At 42.0% G+C, this 22,809-nt stretch overlaps 2 protein-coding genes across 5 annotated transcripts in view; one reads left to right on the top strand and one right to left on the bottom strand.

The window, feature by feature from the left end:
• Positions 1 to 1,194: 1,194 nt before the first annotated feature.
• p3h4 (prolyl 3-hydroxylase family member 4 (inactive)) lies at positions 1,195 to 11,968 on the top strand. The gene is made up of 7 exons (XM_088331256.1): positions 1,195 to 1,726; positions 4,952 to 5,101; positions 5,178 to 5,349; positions 7,543 to 7,671; positions 7,783 to 7,928; positions 9,740 to 9,823; positions 11,519 to 11,968. Exons 1-7 carry the CDS (start codon positions 1,280 to 1,282, stop codon positions 11,669 to 11,671), a joined length of 1,281 nt encoding a protein of 426 aa, XP_088187382.1. The 5' UTR covers positions 1,195 to 1,279; the 3' UTR covers positions 11,672 to 11,968.
• Positions 11,969 to 16,479: 4,511 nt separating this feature from the next.
• Positions 16,480 to 22,809, bottom strand: part of LOC148374013 (disintegrin and metalloproteinase domain-containing protein 11-like) — a 39,832-nt gene continuing 33,502 nt past the window's right edge. For 2 of the 4 annotated variants that reach the window (XM_088331226.1, XM_088331235.1), the window contains 8 exons: positions 22,731 to 22,794; positions 22,534 to 22,639; positions 21,552 to 21,671; positions 21,314 to 21,482; positions 21,141 to 21,252; positions 18,995 to 19,085; positions 17,634 to 17,651; positions 16,480 to 17,557 (listed from right to left, as the gene is read on the bottom strand). In XM_088331226.1, coding sequence (XP_088187352.1) covers positions 17,260 to 17,557; positions 17,634 to 17,651; positions 18,995 to 19,085; positions 21,141 to 21,252; positions 21,314 to 21,482; positions 21,552 to 21,671; positions 22,534 to 22,639; positions 22,731 to 22,794 — 978 coding nt within the window. In that variant the 3' untranslated portion in view covers positions 16,480 to 17,259. Of the gene's footprint in view, positions 17,563 to 17,633; positions 17,652 to 18,918; positions 19,086 to 21,140; positions 21,253 to 21,313; positions 21,483 to 21,551; positions 21,672 to 22,533; positions 22,640 to 22,730; positions 22,795 to 22,809 lie in introns of all 4 variants that reach the window. The other 2 variants (XM_088331240.1, XR_015849997.1) reach the window with 2 other exon arrangements.

The following is a 22,809-nucleotide window of genomic DNA, read 5'->3' as shown; positions in this document are numbered from 1 at the left end:
TACTTCACAATGTGGTTTGTGGCGGACCTAGGGACGCAGTCGTGTGTCATCAAGGTGAACAGCAAGGGGCTTAGGACGCAGCCTTGGGGGGAACCCGTGCTGAGGTAGATTACATCTGAACTGTTCTGACCTATCCGCACTGATTGGGGTCTGTCACAGAGGAAGTCCAGCAGCCAGTTCCGCAGGGGGGTGTTGAAACCCAGGAGTCTCATTTTGTCTACCAGATGTTGTGGGATGATGGTGTTGAATGCTGAACTGAAGTCCAGGAACAGCATCCGCACATGGGTGTTCTTCTCCTCTAGATGTGTCAGGCTCAGGTGAAGCGCAGAGGAGATGGCATCCCTGGTGGAGCGGTTTGTCCTGTAGGCAAACTGAAAGGGGTCGAATGAGGAGGGGAGACTGGAGGTGATGTGCTCTTTAACCAGTCTCTCAAAGCACTTCATTATGATAGGAGTCAGTGCAACGGGCCGGTAATCGTTGAATGATAAGATCTGGGGTTTCTTTGGCACTGGGATGATGTTGGCAAATTTGAAGCATGATGATACTTTGGCTTGGTCTAGCGAGGTGTTGAAAATGTCTGTTAGTACACAAGTTGTAATATACTGATTAAAGGGATAACCACAGACCTGTCTTCTTTCATTTTCTCCTTTTATGCTTCATTTTTTCTTAACTTCTTTAATATTCGTAATATAATGCATCAAAGCAAGTGAGCCGTTTGAGAGCCGGCTCTCTTTAACGAGTTGAGCCGAAAAAGCCGGTTCTCTAAAAAGAGACGGACTTCCTTTCACTACATAACTACCACATGAAATCCGAGGCTGTAGAAGCATGCGCACAGTAGCATCAAACTGCTAACTTCGTTTGAAAAAAAAAAACGATACCGAGATAGCGGCGAACTCTTTTGACTTGATTGATTTGCCGTTTTGTAATAGTCGGTGAATACCGGATGGTACCCATCATTGAGATACTTGCGTTTTTCCATACAGATTTTCTTGTCCGTCGTACACTTCTTAAAATGCATAATAAACGTACTAAGTAAGGCAAAAAACGTACAGGTTGAAAGGTATGGTATTCCACCCATAAGAAAATTGAACACACATGGTCAAGTTATGTATAAACCCATAAACTAACGGTCCTACTTTTATTTTGGAGACCCCATCTGGATGTGGACGTATTCAAAGCTCGAAATCTATGCACCCATCGTTGCCTCGGTGCAACTGGTGAAAAAGTTTTTCCTTGTATTCCGGGACCCAGTCCGGGGAGCGAAAGACAGCGCGCCACGATGCTCCCTGGCGGCGCAGCTACGGCATTCGCGGTCCTAGTCTCGGCCCTGCTTTTGGTTCGGGCCCAGTACGAGAAGTACAGCTTTCGAAGCTTCCCGGCCAGCGAGCTGATGCCGCTGGAGTCCACGTTCGATTACGCCATGCAGCAATACACCGCGCACAATTGGGCCGAAAGCGTCAAGTACCTGGAGCACTGCCTGCGGCTCCATCGCCTGCTGCGGGACAGCGAGGCGTTCTGCGGCCGCAACTGCAGCGCCGCGAGCCGGGGACGAGACGGAGACGACGGCCACCTTCGTGTCGTGCGCCACATCCTCCTGAGGGCGGCGTGTCTCAAGAAGTGTAAAGCCGACTTCCCCGTGTTCAATTTAACGCGCCCTAGCCGGGATCTCTTGGAGAGCTTCGATAAAAGGACGCCGTATCGGTACATACAATACGCGTACTTTCAGGTGAGAATTTAGCGGAACATGAGTACTTTTTGTCAAACCTGTGCCACGTCTCACTCAAACAACCCCCCACTGTTCTCCTTCTTCCCTGGTGGACTCCTGTGGCAAAACGAGGCGCATCTAGGGGCACCCTTGCATGTTTTTAACCCCGGAGAACCCGAGGACCCTTCTTGGAAAATGTCACAAAAGTGAGCGCACCCCTCTCATTTTTGCAGAGGTTTTATTGTAATAATTAATTGAATGTCACTGAAGAAAACTTCGCTTTTACATAATTATGGGTAGTTTGTAGCAGTGCAAATGCACACCTGTCAGTTTGTACGGTTTTTCCGTTCAAAGTACGTTTATTATGCATTTTAAGACGTGTACGACGTTCAAGAAAATCTGTAGAGAAAAACGCAAATTTGTCAATTCTGGCTACCATCCGGTATACACCGACTATTACGAAACGGGAACTCAATCAATTCAAAGGAGTTCGCCGCGGAAGCCTCTATCTCGGTGTCGTTTTTTTCGTTGCAAACGAAGCGAGCGGTTTGATGTAGAAAGGTAGTCCGTCTCTTTTTTAGAGAACCGTCTTTTTTGGCTCAACTCATTAAAGAGAGCCGACTCTCAAACGGCTCACTTGCTTTGATGCATTATATTATGAATTATGATGTTGTATAAAGAAGTTGAGAAAAAAAGGAAGTATAAAATGAGAAAATTAAAAAAGACAGGTTTGTGGTTATCCTTTTAATAAGGAAATGTATTATTCTACTTAATTATATTTGCATGTATTTTTTCCTTTGACAGTGAACGTCCAAGCTACTTAATTTTTTAACTTTTTTTAAATAACAAACCTCATTCATGTCTAGCAACTCAGTGTCTCACAACCAAATGTTAATTAACAATATATATGATATAAGGAAACACATGTACAATATAGGGCAGCACGGCGGCGCAGTGGTTAGCGCATGTGCGGCACAGTTCATGTCTTGGGAACCTCCTGCGTGGGTTCAAATCCAGCTCCAGACTTCCTGTGCGGAGTTTGTATGTTCTCCCCGTGCTTGCGTGGGTTTCCTCCGGGCACTCCGGTTTCCTCCCACATTCCAAAAACATGCATTTCAGGTGAATTGGCCGGTCCAAATTGTCCCTAGGTGTGAATGAGCGAGTGAGTTGTCTGTCCCCGTGTGCCCTGCGATTGGCTGGCAACCAGTTCAGGGTGTCCCCTGCCCACTGCCCGATGATTGCTGGGATGGGCTCCAGCACCCCCGCGACCCTACTGAGGATAAGCGGTGCAGCTAATGAGATGAGATGAGATGTACAATATAACATGTTAAACTACATAAATAAACACGTTTGAAAAAAAATATGGTGTAAGATTATTTTATTATTTTGTAAGGGAAATTACGACAGTTTGTAAGGGCATGGAGCCCTGGAGCTTGACAGGTATGTGAATAACACTGAAGAAAACATCACTTTTACACAATTAAGGGTAGTTTGTAGCAGTGCTAATGTATTTTTTCCCCTCAAACAACTGAAAATATTGCCATTAGTAGCTAAACCCCTGGTAGCAAAAATGAGTACACCCTTAAATAAAAAGTTGCTGAAGTTCAATGATTGTGTGGCCACCATAATTTTACTGAACTACCTTAATCCTCCCGGCCAGTGATTTCACCAGAGCCTCAAGAATGGCCACTGGAATGCTGTTCCACTCCTCTGTGGCAGAGCTGGGGGATATTTGAGATCTTGTGCTTCTCCACCTGCCGCTTGAGGATGCCCCAAAGATGTTCCTTTGGGTTTAGATTTGGAGACATGCTTGGCCACTCCATCCCCTTTACCCTTAGTCGCTTCAGAAAAGCAATGGCCATCTAAGAAGTAGATTTGAGGTCATTAACTGGCTGGAACATTGTTCTGCGACCCAGTTTCTGGAAGGAGAGGATCATTCTTTGCTCTAGTTTTTCACAATACTGTTCATACTTGTTTGTGTTTCCCTTATTGAAATGCAACTTCCCAATTCTTGTTGCACTGACACAGCCCCAAACCATGACATTCCCAACACCATGTTTGACTTTAGGCACAACACAAAGATGTTTGTACTTCTCACCTGGTTGCTGTCACACATGCTTCACACCATCCGGGCTGAATGGATTAATCTCTGTCTCATCAGATCAGGTGATATCTTTCCAGTGAACCTGGGCCTTTGTTTACATACTTATTTTCAGTGTATCAAAGCAATGTTTCTTCAGTGATGTTTTATCAAACATTGTAATGAAATCGCTGCAGAAATATGAGGGGTGTACTCACTTTTGTGACCTACTGTATGACCTGTGGGTTCTCTAGGATTTAAATCTAAAACTGTGGAATGAAGACTTCTTAAAAACAGCGTTGGGCTTATTGCTGAAAAACAGTGATTAGGTACAGTTACTAGTAACTTTTTTACAGATCACTGATCCATTAACCGCCTGGGTTGTCGGGGCACCAATGAGACTGTAACTCTGGACAGCTCTCTCCAACATTGACGGTTTGTGGCCTGTTGTTCGGTCGGGGCAAAGTCGGCACCAGTCCATTCCTTAATGTTGTCGGCACAGTTATTTTTTGGGCCTCCTCTCCTCCTGACCCCTTGGACCGTGACCTGGGGAATAATTTTTTGGTCACATGGGCTAATGTAAATGACGCCTAGAAGTTTCCCTTAGCATTGCATCTCCATGGCCTAGATTTTGCTGTGAGATTACATGTCCCGCTAGCGTAGAGGTTGATGGGAGTAACAAGCGCTTCCATAAGTCTGACCTTTGATTTCACTGCTATGTTCTTGTCCTTCCAGATGGGTTTAAGTCTTGTAAATGGTTTAAGCTATCTTGGCCATTTGTTCCGGTTTTGACCCTTTTCTTATAAAACAGCTCAATCTCGAGAGTTTTTAAAATAATACTTAGCCAAGACACTGTATATCCGTTTTGCCTTTGGGTTTCAAACCACTCCAAGATTTCTTTCTCCGTTTCTACCTACTGCCCAAGACACTTTTTGTCCTTCAGGCATGGTGTATTGCAAAAATCACTTCACAGACAAAAATACCAAAATTCAGCAGACTTTTACTATAAATTCTGTGCTCGCATTTGCCCCATTGATATTGTATTACGTGCAGTCCAGGCAGGATTCTTTTTAACGCGTTAGTCTCAACACTGGTTATGAACTGTGAAGTTACGGCACAGAAGAGCCAAATGTCAGCCATGTTTGTTTTTTTTTCCCATCGCACAGCTAAACAACATAGCCAAGGCGGTTTCGGCGGCTCACACTTACCTGAAGAAAGCCCTGAAGGATCCCCAGCTTACCAAAAACATGAACTACTACAAAACACTGGTGGATGTGGACCCTTATCTGATCGACCTAGAGGAGCAGCCGTACGAGGTTGACATCTTTTTGACGCACCGTTGAACGTAAACAGTGTCGTTCATTGAAAGTTGAGTGTCCGTGATGTTTTCAGAGTGTGTTTTTGAAGAGCGTGCAGCTGTACAACAACGGCGACTTTAGCAGCAGCGCCCGCCACATGGAGGAAGCCCTCACCTCCTACTTGGACGTATACTCCACCTGCGTGGCCGCCTGCGACGGAGCGTACGAGACCCTCGAGGTCAAAGACTTCTATCAAACGTTGGCGGGTATAAGCAGACACACACAAAACGAATAAAGCTTCCGAAAATAAAAGTCCTCACCGCAGAGAATGTTGTAAACAACCTGTGGCTGTTGGTTGATATAAGGCCGCACCACCACTGTTGGCTGAAACCACCTTACCAAGAATTACGAATATTGATGGATTTTGAAAAAAGCAATTGTGCGATCTTAATTTATTCCAGGATCAGGCTCGTAGCTCGAATTGCTAAAGTAATGAGCACATCACATTTCCTTAGGTTTCAGGTAAGGATGTATAATATCATACCTGTTTTCTGAAGCTTGTTAGGAATTAAATTATTAAAAATGTACCGTTTAACGAATTGTTCGTATTAGTTATCTGACCCCATTGACCAAACACAACCTACATTCACCTAACAATGCACGCTCGTTTCTTGATGGAAAAGATGGACAAGAGACCGGCATTTCCACACGGGGGCAGATTTAATTTCTTAAACAAATTAACTAAGTGAACTCCATCGAATACAGCTGAATTAGTGTCGCTCGAGTCTGTCAAGCCTCCTCTCTCGTTCTTCCACGTCTCTTCTCAGTCCACATTTTTCCGCAAACTGGTGTGCCGGCTCCTCCCATGGGCGTGCCGGGGAAGCCCCTACGTGGGGTGCACCACCTCGCCTCGATGTCTGGAAAATCTCGAAACAGCAGAGCGTTTATCAAAACAATGCCTGCCGACTTCCGTCATCAGGGCCCCTCCGCGTCTAGATGCGCTGATTATCTTATCAACCTCACGTCAGGGTGCCCTGAACTTTCACTGCTCATTGAACTTAAGCCTACTTGGTGAAAATCCTTATTGCAATCAATAAATGCAACTTGTATTCAATCGTATAAAATATTTTATAGTCAAATGTATGAAATCCTTCAAGCTGAACCACGATCGGCTGTTATCTGATGCCTCAGCACTTATGATGTGTGTCAGGTTCAAAGCAATGTGAGGATGAAATAAGAAACTCTTTTTGAGTTACAAACAAACTTATTTATTAACGAAAAGCAAGCACAAAGCACTAGGTGACCGCACCCTTGCCACGGAATAAATCCCTCTGATTGAAGCGTGAGCTCCTTTCTTATTCCGTTACATGGATTCTGATTGAAGGATAAAATAAATCACAATCACGCTAGAGTATTCTGATTGGCTTGGACAGGAATCACTTATTTAAATGCAGGGTACGATCTTGGTCGCTAGAAGACGTGCTAGTATAATAAATGAGCAATAGGGATGGTGAAACTTTGTAAACTCAATGCATCTCTCTAAGAAGAAAAGGCAAGCTCTCGAGCGGCTTGGAATGCGGGAGTCAAGGCTGTCTTGATTAACCAGCTAGCAGGCCTCATAGTGGCCTTCAAGTTGTAGGTTTTTTTTGGTGCCTGAGGTGTTTGCGAAATTGTAAAGCCACACACTTATTGAGTACAGTGGGACCTCGCTACTTCGCGGTTCCACGTTCGCGGGCTCAGAGCTTTGCGGGTCTAAAAAATAATAATAATAAAATAGATCAATTAAAAAAAAAATTAAGCATTTTTGAAGGGGCGTCGCTACTTTGCGGATTTTCACTTTTCGCGGGTAACCGAGGGATTACTGTATACAATAATGATAAAGGTATAAGAGTACAAAAGTACAAGAGTATTTTTATCTAGGAATACAAGAGTATAAAAGGCACATTTAAGCCATAATTTCGCTCACAATGTCCTCCTCAGTCGACGGAAAGATTTCCGCCCCCAAAAATGTGAAAATGACAGTTGTCATTTGCTGTGTAACCCTACTCATCTCATCATCTCATCAGCTACACCGCTTATCCTCAGTAGGGTCGCGGGGGTGCTGGAGCCCATCCCAGCAATCATCGGGCAGTGGGCAGGGGACACCCTGAACTGGTTGCCAGCCAATCGCAGGGCACACGGGGACAGACAACTCACTCGCTCATTCACACCTAAGGACAATTTGGACCGGCCAATCCACCTGAAATGCATGTTTTTAGAATGTGGGAGGAAACCGGAGTGCCCGGAGGAAACCCATGCAAGCACGGGGAGAACATACAAACTCCGCACAGGAAATCTGGAGCTGGATTTGAACCCACGCAGGAGGTTCCCAAGACATGAACTGTGCCGCACATGCGCTAACCACCGCGCTGCCGTGCTGCCTAACCCTACTCCACCTGTTAAAATTGTTTTGTGTTTAGATCTGTACTTGGAGCCACTGAAATGCCGGGTGGGCTGTGAGCAGCAGTTGACCCCTAGTGTGGGAGGCTTCTTTGTGGAGAAGTTCGTGGCCACCATGTACCATTACCTCCAGTTCTCATATTATAAATGTAAGGCGCATCTCTCTCTCTCTCTCTCTCGCTCGCTCTCTCTCTCTCTCTCTCTCTCTCTCTTTGTCGTGTGTAATATACGGTTGTAATGAATTTCCTCTTGCCCGCCAGTAAACGACGTAAAGAGCGCGGCCCCGTGCGCCGCCAGCTACATGCTCTTCGACCCTGGTGACCAGGTCATGCGTCAGAATGTGGAGTACTACCACTTTTACCAGGAAAAATGGGGCCTTGCCAATAATGACTTCCAGCCACGTCCTGTAAGTCCCGGAAACTAGTATTTTAGAGCGGCTCTTTTTGCCTGCAGGCATATTAAAGGTGCCATAGGGTAGGGGGACAAACATGCAGCCAGGAGGCTGGATCAGGCCCACCAAGGGTTTGAATCTGGTCTGCGAGACAACTCTGAGAGAAGCGCAACAGAAAAATGAGCTGTTAAATATATCCACTTGATGTCTCCAGAGCCAGGCACTCCTCACAATTTAACTTGAGCTGTGTTTCTTTCTCTCTCTCCCCTTCTTTTTTTCTCTCAGTCCCTCTTTTGCTTCTCTTTTTGTCTTTTGCTATTTTTCTCTCTCATTTATCACTCTTTCTTTCTTTCTTTTTCTCTTTCTCTATGTGTCTTGCCTTTTCTTTTTCTCCTTCTTACTCTCGTTCTCTTTTTCTTTCTTTCTTTCTTTCTTTCTTTCTTTCTTTCTTTCTTTCTTTCTTTCTTTCTTTCTTTCTTTCTTTCTTTCTTTCTTTCTTTCTTTCTTTCTTTCTTTCTTTCTTTGTCTCTCTGTCGTATTCTTTCCCTCTTTCTCCCTTTCTTTCTTTCTTTCTTTCTTTCATTCTTTCTTTCTTTTTTTCTTTCTCTCTTTCTTTTTTCTTTCTTTCTCTCTTTTTCTTTCTTTCTCTCTCTTTCTTTCGCTCTTTCTTTCTCTCTCTCTTTTTCTTTCGCTCTTTCTTTCTTTCTTTCTTTCTTTCTTTCTTTCTTTGTATCTCATTCTCTCTGCTGTTCTTTCTTTCTGTCACTTGGTCTCTCTCTCTTTCTCACTCTGTTTCTCTCTCTCCCTCTATTTCAACCTCTCTCTCCCCCCTTCTTTCTTTCTCTTTAATCTAATAGTCCTGTCCCTTTGGGAGTGTTTTCTACCATGTGGACCCCAAGCTAAAATGAGTTTGACATTACTGGCATTGGGCATTTAACCCTGATTGTAACTCCAGCTGTAGTAACTGTGTAAGATTCGTATGCATTTTTATCCCTCTGTAGCATGGGTGGGCACACTACTGACCGTGGGCCATATATGGCCCGGCGCTTTAGTCTTGCATGCTGAACAAAAAAAAAGAAAAGTGAAAAAGTACTTCAAATATCAAAATTGATTGTTTTTGAAACCCTACCCACACTATTCATTTGTGGTTCCCTCCTCTATGAAAATATATTTACGATAAAACATTGTGTGAATCTAAATATTGTAAATGTAGTTTCTGATGTCAATTTTTAAATTGTGCACAATATAAATGAAAAGTAACATGCACTGTACATAGATATTTCTGCATGCATATTTATTCTTGAATACATATAACAAAACCCGGCTGTTTTTTTTCAGCAGATAGAAAAATATTCAAATGAAGAATCATTTTTTTCCTTCTGGCCTGGCCTCTCTGCCAAATTTTTAAACCAAATCAAGTTTTCCGTCATGTAAATGGTCTGCATATATAGCGCTTTTCAAGTCAATGAAGACCTCCCAAAGCTATTTACAATGTGCTTCACACTTTTCCCTTTTACACACTAACTAACCGATAGCAGCGTCAGCCATGCAAGGCAACTACCTGCTATCGGGGGCATTGGGGATTCAGTGTCTTGCCAAAGGACACTTCGACAGGAGCTGGGAATTGAACCTGTGACCTCTTGATGCCAAGACGAGCGCTCTACCGCCACCTGCCTTACAGGATACTTTTATCATTATGATGTAATTGAACTGGAACAAAATCGACGACGCCACATGAAATGCATTGTCTTTTATAATGTGTCACTAATGTTTCTTTTCTTCTTTGAATACCGTCTTGTTAACGGGACATCTGTCTCCCCCTGCAGGAGGCTTCCAAATACTTTAACCAGACAACCAAGCAAAAGGAAATGTTACAGTTTGCTGTCAACTACCTTCAAACAGAGCACGAGGTAATTCAGCACATGCATGAAAAGAAATAGATTGTAATGTCGCGTATGCTGTTGGTTCATGAAGGGAAAAAAATACATTTTCAGTAAGATAACATTTTAATGCTGTACGTTTTTGTTAAGTGGACTTAAGACCGATCTCTCTAGGTTTGCTCGCACGGCTATTTTAGAGTACCTTATTTTTGACGTTTTAAGCCTGGTTTAAAAGGAAGCATTGGAAATTGGTTTCATGCTAGAATGGTTTTCTAAGAGTGCCCTGTTTTCTTTTATGCAGTTAAAGGACATATTTCCTGCTATTTCGAGCCATTTCACAATGAACTACAGGCATTACATGATATGATACAATAGCGAAGTCTTTTTCTATCAAACAAAAGCGGGCAAATTACCCGATGGCATTTTACGCTTGATTCGTAGTCAGAACGTTCAAATATTTAAGGAACATGCTCTAATGTCTGAAATGGTTTTACCAGTTATGTTCCTGATGTTTGTGGTAGAAGAACCTCTTTAAGCCTTCGTTTGGACAAGCTTCCCTTGATAACATTTGAAGTGTCTCACTGAACCTGGAGCATGGCTGAGAGATGAAACGTGTAGTGAAGGGTCCCCGGGATTGTACACACTCATCCATTTTGACAAGATGGAGTTCTCGTCAGTTTCTGTTGGAATTCTCGCATACAAGTGATTGGAGCAAACGCTAGGTTGACTGTATTTTGAGGAGAAATTAGAATTTTCTAAAGCGCTTAAAAGTTGTTTGTCTTTTTAAAAGTCAGATAAATGTCGTTCATCTTTATGGGGAAAAAAACTGTAAAACAGTAAATATTAATTGAACTTGTTCAAGTTGTTTGGATTGAACACAGATCAACTGTTTAAGAAGCTTTCACTTGTGGGTTACTCGTACTGTCAGTCTTCCCATCTGCCCTCATTTTGTAACGCCTCTTACTTAACTATTTCGTTTTAAGATTTTTTTAAAGGGGCAGTATGTATTTTATATGACCCTGTATGATGTAGTGGAACCGAAAACAAGGAACAAGGAAGAAAACAAACTGGATACTTAAAGTGACCACGAGTACCGGTAGTTCAATTGAAATAGTTTAAGTACCCGTAGCAGCAAGATGGTGGACAATTATGTTAGCGCCCTTTAGGTGAGGCTCATGTTATATAAAATAAATTCTTATACCTCCACCTACAAGTATTTTATAAAATGCTTGTTGATATCATAATTCATTACAGCCCGGTCATTCTGGAAAGGGGATTGCCTCCTGTGTGGTCCCTTTTTCAAGGGTCCTTATTTTCCTCATGTTGAGGTTTTTGAGTTTTTCCTTGCCTTCATGCAGGTTTCAGATCAGGGGATTTTGTAATTGTGGCGTGTGCTGTCCTTTATGTGATGAAGGGCCATACATATAAATGTGACTTGACTTGAAATCAATATTGTATTTTTTCTTAAACACTAAAAGGCGCTAAAAAATAAGCACTGTCCCTTTAAGGAGCTCCTGTGGTATTTCGTCTATAAAAGGACAGATTATATAAGGTGGGGGTGGTTGAAAGTGAGGTTGTTTTCCATCAGCAGTGTGTGGTATGTGGTCGGGACATGTGGACCGCAAGACACTCCTAAGACTTTTGGCCCAGTTTGACACTTCCACTCAGACCAAACCAAAAGAAGATTTACGATCTCCTCACTGTCCTTTGTGACTTTTTTCGAAGGGCGAGGTCGGTCCGGAAGCAGCGAATGCCTCGCGGCGTTCCCAGCGCCCCGACGCCGAGTTTGAGGGCGTGGGCGACTACGAGGAGTCCCTCCTGTCCGAATGGTGGCAGGAGCCCAAGAGCAAGCGGGACATGGGTGATGTGCCCGAGTAAACTTGGATGACAAAGAAGAAAAGAAGAGCTCATCGTGTTGATCCGGATGATTGATTGACGTGTTTACTCTTTGCTTTTATAATACTGTACCTTATTTTTTTGCTACTACACCAAGTTACCCCTAATCAAACAAAGCAATTTATGAACGACAATTCAAAACAAAATCAAACAGTTGTCCCCAAACTAAAGTAGTAAGGTCTTTCTATTTTGATTGTACGTCCCTTTTTTTGCTCACGTTCATTCTTGGTAATTTATTAAGTTTGGCAATATAAACAATAAAGAAACGTGAATTTTTTACTCGTTTTATGATTGCTAATTCAGGGCACCTGTGACTGCCCAATAGGCGCCAACAGCCCTGAGCGCTGATTGGTTCAAAGACTCTTTTTAAAACCCCAGCTTCCAAGAGGAAGCTGTCAGAACGTTTACGAACCTATGCTCCCAGCTAGGCAAGCTCCATATCTTCCGACATTTTCCTGCCCTGTTTTCTCCTGCCTGATACCTGTTGCCGACCTGTTTCTGGACCCGTTTCTGCCCTGCTCTTCCATTACGACCATCGACCTGTTTCGCCCTGTTTCCTGCCTGATACCTGTTGCCGACCTCTTTTCTGGACTCGATACCGCCCTTGCTTTCTCGTCCCGGCTAGCGACCAGTATCCCCGCTGCCTATTATTATCCTCGCTCAACACGGAAGTGCCACTTTTGCGTTCCTGTTACCTGCTACCCGTGTCTGTTTCTGGTTTGTGACAACTTGGTCTATTTCTGTCTTTCATTCTATAGAAATATTTCTAAAATGAAACGTGCAATGGTTTTCTTTGAGGTTTATTAATTAAATGAAAACATGCTTTATACTTAATTTATCTTTATTCTCAACTTTATTGAGCAAAACATCACATTTTATGATTTCATATGATTTAATTGTTATACTCAATATAGCAAAACATTTGTTCTAGGAAATAAAACCTAAGCCCAAGTATTAAAGGGACAGCGAGTTTTGATTGACCACTGAATGTTGCTGTAGTGTATAGTTTAGTACAACCAAAAACGAGTGCTAAGGAAAAGGAAGAGTATGAAATACAAATCCTCAAACAGATCAATACACACCATGGCTTCTCATTGTTTATCCAGCTTTTTTGTTTTTTTGGGGTACCCGTAGCAGCAAGATGGCGGACAATTATGTAAACCCCCCCTTTAATTGAGGCTCATCTCATTAGCTGCGCCGCTTATCCTCAGTAGGGTCGCGGGGGTGCTGGAGCCCATCCCAGCAATCATCGGGCAGTGGGCAGGGGACACCCTGAACTGTTTGCCAGCCAATCGCAGGGCACACAAGGACAGACAACTCGCTCGCTCATTTACACCTAGGGACAATTTGGACCGACCAATTCACCTGAAATGCATGTTTTTGGAATGTGGGAGGAAACCGGAGTGCCCGGAGGAAACTCACGCAAGCACGGGGAGAACATACAAACTCCGCACAAGAAGTCTGGAGCTGGATTTGAACCCACCCCCAGGAGGTTCCCAAGACATGAACTGTGCCGCACGTGCGCTAACCACTGCGCTGCCGTGCTGGAATTGAGGCTCATGTTATATGAAATAAATGCTCATATTCCCACCTATGAGTATTTTACAAATGTATGTTATTTTATGTATGTTTTCTTATTATATTCATTAATATTTTTATTTTCAATGAATGAAGTTTTTATTACTGGGAGGCACTAAACAATACAAAACGTGTTTTTTCAAATAACCCTAATTCATACAAACTCGAACATCCAAAAACAGCAAGAAAAGAAGTAAGTAAAGAATGTATTGAATGTCTTTTATTTCTTTTTCCAGTTCACTTGTCTAATCTGCAAGGCTTTTTTTCTTCTAAATTCAAAAAGTGTCTAAAAATATTGTCTTTTTTCCTCTTTTCAAATGATTGAAAGCAGCTCTGCACACAACATTACACGCGCCTTGTATTCCTGACCTGTTAGCGCACTGGCGCATACCACACAGTGCAAAGCTCATAACCCATCCAAAAAGTGCACGTTCATGCACACTCACACTTATGGCGGCCATGACAGCAGGCTCAACTATTAAAATAAAACTAAGATTTCCAAATGATTCCCCTTCAACCGTTCAGCAGGTTTGAACTTTGCACACCTTTTTCACATACATGTATTTACATAAACAGTTTGTGGTTTCGGAGATTTCATCACTGCGATGATGAACAAACGCTTAGGACACAAATGGCGCAGATCAAATGACAATTTCATGTGAAATTGTGAAAAAGACACTTGTGTATACTCCTGTTTAAAAACTAAAAAAACCTCTCTCAGTTCAGCTGCCATCAAATAATTGGGTTTCTTCCTTGGCTATCTGTATCGACACTAGAAAGAAATGTGGCCTGTGTTTTCTGCATTTTTCTTTGCTTACTTTTTGTCGGAATCTACACCATCTATAACAGGGGGGACGCTCCCCTTTTTCATAGAGCTGCATGGCAGTAGATGGCGTAAAAATTGACACAAACACAAGCCTGCACAGGCATTAAAGTGGCGAATGTGGTTAACCCTAACCTTCTTGAGATCTCTCTATCAAAAATGTTGGAATGTGTATTCTTATGAGGAAATACCGCACGCAATGATATTGTAAAAACATACAACAAGGACACTGTAGAACCCAATTACGGAGATTTATGGATACCTACATTTTATAGTTGGTGTTTTTTTGCAGCAGACACCCCGATTGCTGTATGGCATATCCTAACGAGAAAATAAGTTGGATTTACAGTTACATTTAAGATCCACTTTTGCGCTCATCAGTTGGAAATGAATGATATTTGTTGCAAGCAGAAGGTAACGTATCTGTTTGACAGTTATGCATTGTTCTGCAGAATGTCATATGGCGTTAGCGTCAAGATAGCAATAACCTTCTTTCGGCAGTTAAAAACGATTTGATCGCTTGTGTCGTCTTTAGCATGCCAGTAAAATTGGACTTGAAGTGCTATTACATAGTTTAAAGCTAGTTTACTTTATGTCATCTTGTCTCTGTAGTACAGTGGCATTGCAAAACAAACAATTGTTTAAAAGCTAATGCAGTGAATGAATAAAATAAACAAAAATTTAAAAGAAAATAATTCTGTGTATAAAAACATCAGGGACATTTTTTCATGAATAAAATTCTTCTAACTTTCTGTTAGGAAGAACCTTTTCCCATGTGATGACCTTCTTAACATGACAATGAGAGCTAATACTAACAAAGGACTTGATTTACAATCATAAAACAAATATCCCCTGATGTTAGGTGACATTCATTATCATGTCGTTACAACATTGGGCATGTGTACATGCAGGGAAAAGTCAGAATGGAATAACAAATTAAACATTTTCCGAACATTTCCAAATACATTGTTTACACAACTATCCGTCCATCTATTTTCTTCTGCTTATCCGGGGTCAGGTCACAGGCATAGCAGCCTCAGCAGGAAAGCCCAGACCTCCCTCTCCCCAGCCACTTCATCTAGCTCATCTGACGGGATCCAGAGGCGGTCCCATGCCAGCCTAGAGATGTGGTCTCTCCAGCGTGACTCAGGTCGTCTCCGGGGGCTCCTGCCGGTGGGACATGCCTGAAACACCTCCCGAGGGAGGCATCCAGGAGGTATCCTTATCATATGCCGGAGCCACCTCAACTGGTTCCTCCCGATGTGAAGGAGCAGCGGCTCTACACCGAGTCCTTCCCGGATATCGATCTTCTCACCTTAGCTTTAAGTGAGAGCCCAGCCACCCTGCAGAGGAAACTCCATTCAAACCCTTGAATCAGGGATCTTCTTTTTTAGGTCATGACCCACAGTTCATGACCATCTGTTAGGGTAGAACGTTGCTTGCTAGGCCATGGACTTACACTCTATATTGATAGATACAACTGTGGCATTTTCAGGTGGGGACCAGAAATACAAATGGAAATGTCGCAAACAGATCAATAAATTCAGATGAGGTTTGTTGAACTAGTTGCGAGTTCTCATGTAATGCTAGTCCCTGTACTATAAGTCCACTGTTCTTTGTCGCTTCAACAAAGAAAAAAAGCAGTAAATTTAAAAAAGGGGATTAACCAAACTATTTCAATTGAACTAATGGTACTAGCGGGCAAATACCTTAATTGAATTTCTGTGCACGTTTACATGGCTTCACATAACCTGAATACCGACTATTGACTCCATCTAAACGTATCTCCTGAAAAGTTGAAGGGGTTCATATGTCATTGACACATTCTTGTTTTCTTTCTTCATAATTAACAATTGTTTGGTTGAAATGTCCAAAGGGTAAAAAGGTGGTTAGCACGGACAAAAGTCTGTGAAATGTACAGTTTGGCTTTGACATAAACAAATGCACCTGTCCTTTCATATGATCCCAAAACACCCAAAAATCCCACAATGCTTCAGCCTTCTTGAAACGGGTCCACTTGAACCAGTAGGTTGACAATTGGGATAAAAACTGTTGGTCCCTCCTTGAGTTCTTCTTTAGAAAACATGCTTTGATCTTTCCACATCAAAAGAATTCAAGTCTTGCCTGGTATCAGGACAAATCTGGATTAAATCCAGATCTGGTTCAGACTAGGCATGGTACAGTCGATTATTTCCAAGGTTGTTAGTTTGTTTTAGGGGTGTGAACTATGTTTTCTTTTCTGGTGATGCGGATCGTCAGTCTTGTTGTGCAGGCGACAGATGTGTGGGTTGTGGGGTTTCCTGTTGTAGTAGATAAAAACAATCTAACGATGTTAGAAAGTGCATATTTAATTTACTAGAGTGCCACCTGTTGTCACTAATTCAGGCAAGAACTCCACAATTGATGAGATTTTCATATACAAAAGTTACTAGCAAAGGAAAATACCATTACTAACTAGTTAATAATTTTTCAGAGAACAAATCATTTTACTAATAGTCTGTTATTTTGCTTTCTTTACAAACAACTTATTGTTATTGATTAATAATACTAATTTTGCAATTAGAAAGGGATTGTTTTGTATCCTTGAACATTCAAAATAATGTTTGAAAGACATGATTTTTACTGTCATCCTGTAAATATGTGTTTTGTTTACATGATGTTATGACAGAATGTAATGCTGGCCCATGCCTAGTTCAGACCTAGTCCAGTTGGGGGATGGTACAATTGAGTTGAGGTCCAAATCCAATTCTGACCTTAACCAAACGAGTCTAGCGTAGTCTAGGTCTGGTCTCAGTTCAATCTAAGTTGCTTAGAAATCCAGTTTGGACTTCTTTAGGTTCAATTGAGACCTAGTTTAAATCTGGTTTATATCCAATATAGATCTGTTCCTTGTAGAAATCTAGAGTCCAGTCCATAGACAGATAAATCCCGATCTGATTGTGATGGATTGTAATTGCAGATCTCTTTATACGGCGATCAATCTTTCCTGATGCAGTCAATAGATCAAATTCAAGTTTAGTCCAGTCAACATATGGACCAGATAAGAATCTGGATCCGGTCCAGATTTGATCCAATCCTAGTTCTTCAAGGGGGAAGAAATGTGCGGGAGCTCTTGAGGCTGTGGCAGGGAATGAACCTCTTTAGCGTCTTTATTTTTATTTTACGCATTTCAAGTGCGTACAAATTGAATGTGAAGAAGTATGTGGTCCGGGCAGGCAGTGCAGACATCATGGCTGATTGGCTCTTTGTCCTGACGTTGGAGGAAGACCTGGGTTTGTCCCGCACGGTAAATGGGACAGAGTTGACAGAACAATAGAGAACTGGAGAGAAGGAAACGGGAATGGAAGACATTTTCTTTTTGTTGTTCTGTTCCCATTTTTTTCTCCAACGTGGACAAGAAGAAGGAGAACAAGAAGATAAGAACTAGGTGGGGCACAGAGACTGATGATAGACATCTTATCCTCCACCTGACCTGAAACACAAGTGTAAATCAATTTCACGTGCAATATTGAAAGGGGACAAAACACTAGGAACAAGTTGTACCTTCCTCTCCGAATGTTTCTGCATCCGCAAAGTAATTGACAAGGAAAAAAAAAACAGAATATGCATGAGCGACATCGACTAGTGTAAAAGTGGCCTTTCCTGCATGCAAAGTATACACAGTGACAGGTCACTCCCATGCTCGAGACCAAGGCAACAATTCAGCTCTCTTACATTCAATTACTACAGTAAAACCTCTTTTGTTAAGTGCTTAATGGCCTTTTTGAGTGGGTGTGTCTCTGTTTTTCTGAAACTAAGAGGTCAGTTAATAGGTACTGTTCCTGGATAATTGTCATTCCATATAGCTTTGTAGGTAGGAAATCTGCTTCAGTTTATTACGTATAATAGATTTAGTGGACAAACATTCTCCCTCTAGATTTCCTTGCAGAGACTACAATTTATATGCATAAATCTCAGGAAATTGTCCTGGTCCCGAGGAAGGAAGGTCAGTTCAGGGCAAGACCAGCACACCACGTTTGGTCATGAGAATTATTAATGACCTTTGCCAAAGTAAGACCTCCCCTAGTGTCCTATGGTTAGTCGTGGTTTTTACCTTAACACTTAGTGCAACGTTCTATTTTGCACAGTCCTTGGTTATTATTGAGAAATGAACACAGGCCGATCTCTCTCAATTTGTGTCAATGCTGTATTGTATTCATTCGTTTCTATACTTTAGCTGCAATGTCGTGTTGATTTTTTTATCGTGTTATTTTGTTGCAATACTTTTAGCTCTTGTGACTGATTTTATGTTGTCAGGTGGGTTCTCCTAGGTAACTGATTTTCAGGCTTTTGTGTGGACAATAAAATTAATGACCAGAAATAAACAATTAGCTGTAGTGTTTTCATGATTTTCAGAGAAAAGGGATATTTTCACAATCAGACTAGTGAAAAGTGCATTTTAACAAGTGTTTTTAATTCCGTTTGACTTTAGAGGTTCTTCTGCCTTGACCAGCCGTGCAATGACATGCAGGGCAACACATTAACACTAAAACTTCCCACCCTGAAAAGCTGCTCATGCACACATGCATCAGATGACACTCACTGACCTCTGAACTAAAAAGGATTCCTTTATTGTTTTTCAGAGTCTTTTAAACCAATCAGGCTGCTGTATATGGTCAAAGAAGGCTGTACTTTCAGGTCAAAGAGTCAACAGTAAGCATACTCTGGTGAGGGAAAGCAGCGGGCCAGAGCGAAAGGGGACTGCTGCGGCGGTCCCCGGCAGGCAAAAAAAATCCCTAAACCCCGAGTAGTCGTGCATTTAGGTGCAGGACGAGGACTACACCCCTACCCAGAAAGAGCCATGGCAAGCTTGTTGAGCAGCGTGGAAGCAGACGGGAAGGACAAACGCATGCCAGAACTCTTACTTAAATCCCCATCCTGTCCCCCCTAGGACAATAGCTGCCAGGAGAATAGCACCTGCGATGGAGCCTATTATGATGTTGGTGCCACTAGGACCTGCACAGAGGACAACATCACCACGGGATGAGGAAAAAACAAAACAATATTGTGGCAATACATCAACTGATGAGAGATAACCAGAAGTTGCATCTTGAGTGGTTTACTAATTTGATTTCACTGTAAATGTTCTTTATGTAGACTGGCAACCCTACTGAAGATAAGCGGTGCAGATAATGAATGGATGGCTGTTCTTTATGTAATCAATAAATTGTGAAAAAAAATGGAAACAACATAAGGCACAACTGAACTGCACGCCGCTATCTCAATCTGTGCGGCCTTTGAATGCAGCCGTATTTAGACCAACAGAAAACGATTACTACAAAGCACAATGAAAAATACAAACTACGGAGACTCAAAGTGACCAAACCGCAACAGTGTTTTATGCCAAGCATTTTTCAAGCTTTTTTTCTTTCTTGGGTACCCGTGGTAGCAAGAAGGGTGACATACAGCTCCATCTAGGTGATCTTCATGTTAGGTCAGGGTAATGCAAATTTCTCGACCTACAAGCATTTTCAAAAGTGCACATTGATATGATAGTCCATGTATTTTTGCTTATGATTTATATTAATATCATTTTTTAATGGATTTATTTTTCTTTACCAATGGGAGTCACTCAATAATAAACACTGTCCTTTTAAAATCTAAATTTTGTTCCAGAGCGAAGACTACTTCAGACTGCTTCAGACCTTGATCTTGTCCTCGTTGTGGCCAACTTTGATGCCGACAGACATTTGATGGACTGCGGCTATTTTGTGTACGTCTAACATAGGGGTGAAAAGTTTTTTAAAGCATCTTTTGTTGTATTAATAAAAAATATCCAAATTGGGGTTTTAAAAATCAGTTCTGAAACCTCCAAAACTAAAGGCAACTGCTCTGGGTCCACATGAAGTCATTTCATTATATACAATAAGCTGTAAGAAGCACACAGCAAAAAAACAAAAGTTAAAATTTAAGAAATAAAGAATTGTTTTGAGAGGATTTGGACCCTTAAAAGTGAAATTACTTGGTGAAATTATCTCAGTGCAAGATAGTTACAATTAATAACGTTTACGGGTTAAAGTGGTGACAGACTCGACCGTAGCGTCAAACGGTGACTTACCACCCACTGCAAACATTACCATCACCTGCCACAACGCCTCTCTATCGACCCTGTCATACGCCTTTTCCAAATCCATGAAAGCCAAACAAACTTGCCTTTTGCAAAACATTTCTCACACACCTGTCATACTGCCAACACCTGATCCACACGTTCTCTTCCTTTCCTGAAACCACTCTGCTCCTCCATCACCACCTCATCCGTTCTTCCTCTCACTCTCTCAATCAAAACATTTTACTATGCTTTTAACATTAAAATACAGTTCAAATTGTTATATTTTAAGACAAAATTCAACAAAACCAGCAAACCTGCCCTCCAGACAAAAGCTAATTCCTCAGCACATTTGATTTCACTGTGTGATGTTTGATGACGTTAAATAATAAGAACGCCTGCGCCAGTTTCCCAAATCAACAAGTATACCATTTAAAATTCTCCTCACTCCAACAGTCACTTAAAACTGTTGTTGTAAATGATGGTTTCAAAACAAGGTTGTAAAAATGTCACAAAATGAATGATGTATTAGCGGAGTGCGCTGTGTGTGCACCCCTACCGCTCACCCAAGCAAATTGCGCTGCGTGCTTTTGTTTTTGGTGTGTTTACAGGCTAAACTGTGGGTTTTCATCACAAAGTGTCTCAACATACATTATTTATTGAGCTTCCATATATATGATTTCTTAGAATTGTACAGCCAAACTGGTGTGTTGGTGTAACACCATGACTGTAAATAGTATTTAAAACTTTGGTCTACGTATTTTGGACTGAACAACAGGCTCACAGTGTTGTCCGGCTTTGCATAGACCAAGATGAGAACATTTTAGAAGTTTACTTTGGACCTTGTTTTGTCTCTGGCCAGATGAAAAGAGCCATATCTGGCTTGTGAGCCGTACAGTCACGACCCCTGCCGTCAGATGTTCATAAGGTTAGAAGATTACATACATTTCAGGGATGATATGCACCTTTCTTTTCGGGGCTTGTGGGGACGGTGGGCTCAGGAATGGGATCAAAGACACTGCAGTCCTTCCCGGTGTAGTCCCTGTCGCAGATGCACTTGACTTCGTTGCTGCATATCTGTAAAATGAAACAGATCCTCATCTGCTAATCGTAAAAGTTTTACACAAGCTCGTTGTACCCCGTGGTCAGAACAGATGCGTCCCGAGTTTGACCCGGAGCAGGTGCTGAGGTTGAAAGCGGCCACCGGGAGGCAGCGGCGCTCTAAGCACATCATATTGGGCCCGCAGGGGGTGCCATCTTCCACGTAGCCCAGGTCAGAGCCGTCTTCCAGCAGAGCATGACCACCTCTGAAACAGAAAATATAGCAGGCTTTTACCACAATTGCCCTTGAATGCCGGGCCAAACCCCAAACTCACCGACAGTCCAAGTATTTGTTCTGGTGGTAAAGGGTGAAGCTGGTCACATCGCCTTGAAGGTCCCCAAATTTTGGCTTGGCGCTGATGTTGGTGCAGAATAGGAATCCACACAAAACATCCCTCAAAACGACAAAAAAAACATACAAAGCAAGTCATAAATAAGGACATTTTACAATTCGCCAATGCACCCTTTGAATATTTTAAAGATTAAGTCATAATAGTATTATTGCTTTGTGATACGAGTTATAAACAAGCCTTCAAAAATGGGGTGCGGGTTTTGAAGACTTTGTGACTCCCTGCTGCCATCTATTGGCTCAAAGTCATGATTGCAGCCATAGGCAGCCTGTTCATGATTTGTGTGTGAGTAAATTGTGAGTAAACCTTTTTTACATACTCAGAAATTTATGGCAGGCAGATTAAATCATTCATCTGGTCAAATCCGCCCTGCAGTCTGTATGTTTCACAAGCCTGTTTTAAGGTTTCAATTATTATTAACTATACATTTTACATTCATCACTTTGCTTTATGAAAAGTTTCTGTTTTTTTTTGGTTCACCTTGTACATTACCTTCAAAAAATGGTAATGTCTTTTCTCATAGAATAAGTTTCTTTGGTGGAGACAATTTCACCAGGAAATAAGAAAACCATGCCTCTTGGTTGAGGTTTTGAGACAGGGATCTAGCCCTTACCGTCAACAGGACATTTGCACGATTTATATTATTACTTATATTTAATGTTGATGTTGACTCTATATTGTCTATTGATTCCCTTGCAAGATCCATTGTAACCTGTAAGGCCGATTACCTAATATGTGACCCCTTCTCAAGGTTGATTAATTTTCCTCATGCTGACCTTTTTGGAGTTCTTGCCCTATGGATATTGCAATAGTGGTATGTGCAGCTCTTTGAGAATTTCTGTGATGAAGGGCTATATAAAAAATGTTACTTGACTTTTTTTTTCAAATTGAAACATTTGTAACCTACGGCTTGTTGCACTGAAGCCAGCCTTGGCCAGCGGGACCCCGGCCGCAGTTCCCTTTTTCTGTGCCCTCGGCATTAAGCTTCTCGTAGCAAAACCGCTCTGCTGAGTCTTGGCAGACAAAAGGGAAATCAAAACAAGGTAATACTGTAAAATTAAAAAAGGAACATCTGTGCATGCCACAGACACTGTGAACACTTACTGAATCCCCAGAGCCCCCTGCACTGTCCGTCCCGAGTGCGACAACGACCACCATAGCAACGACCCTAAAGGGACAAACC

Source organism: Urocampus carinirostris, chromosome 1 (assembly GCF_059441175.1).
Source record: "Urocampus carinirostris isolate Australia breed hairy pipefish chromosome 1, RoL_Ucar_1.0, whole genome shotgun sequence".
NCBI classification, from domain to species: domain Eukaryota; kingdom Metazoa; phylum Chordata; class Actinopteri; order Syngnathiformes; family Syngnathidae; genus Urocampus; species Urocampus carinirostris.
Note: the sequence above shows the minus strand (reverse complement) of the source record. Positions and strands in the feature narration are given on the sequence as shown.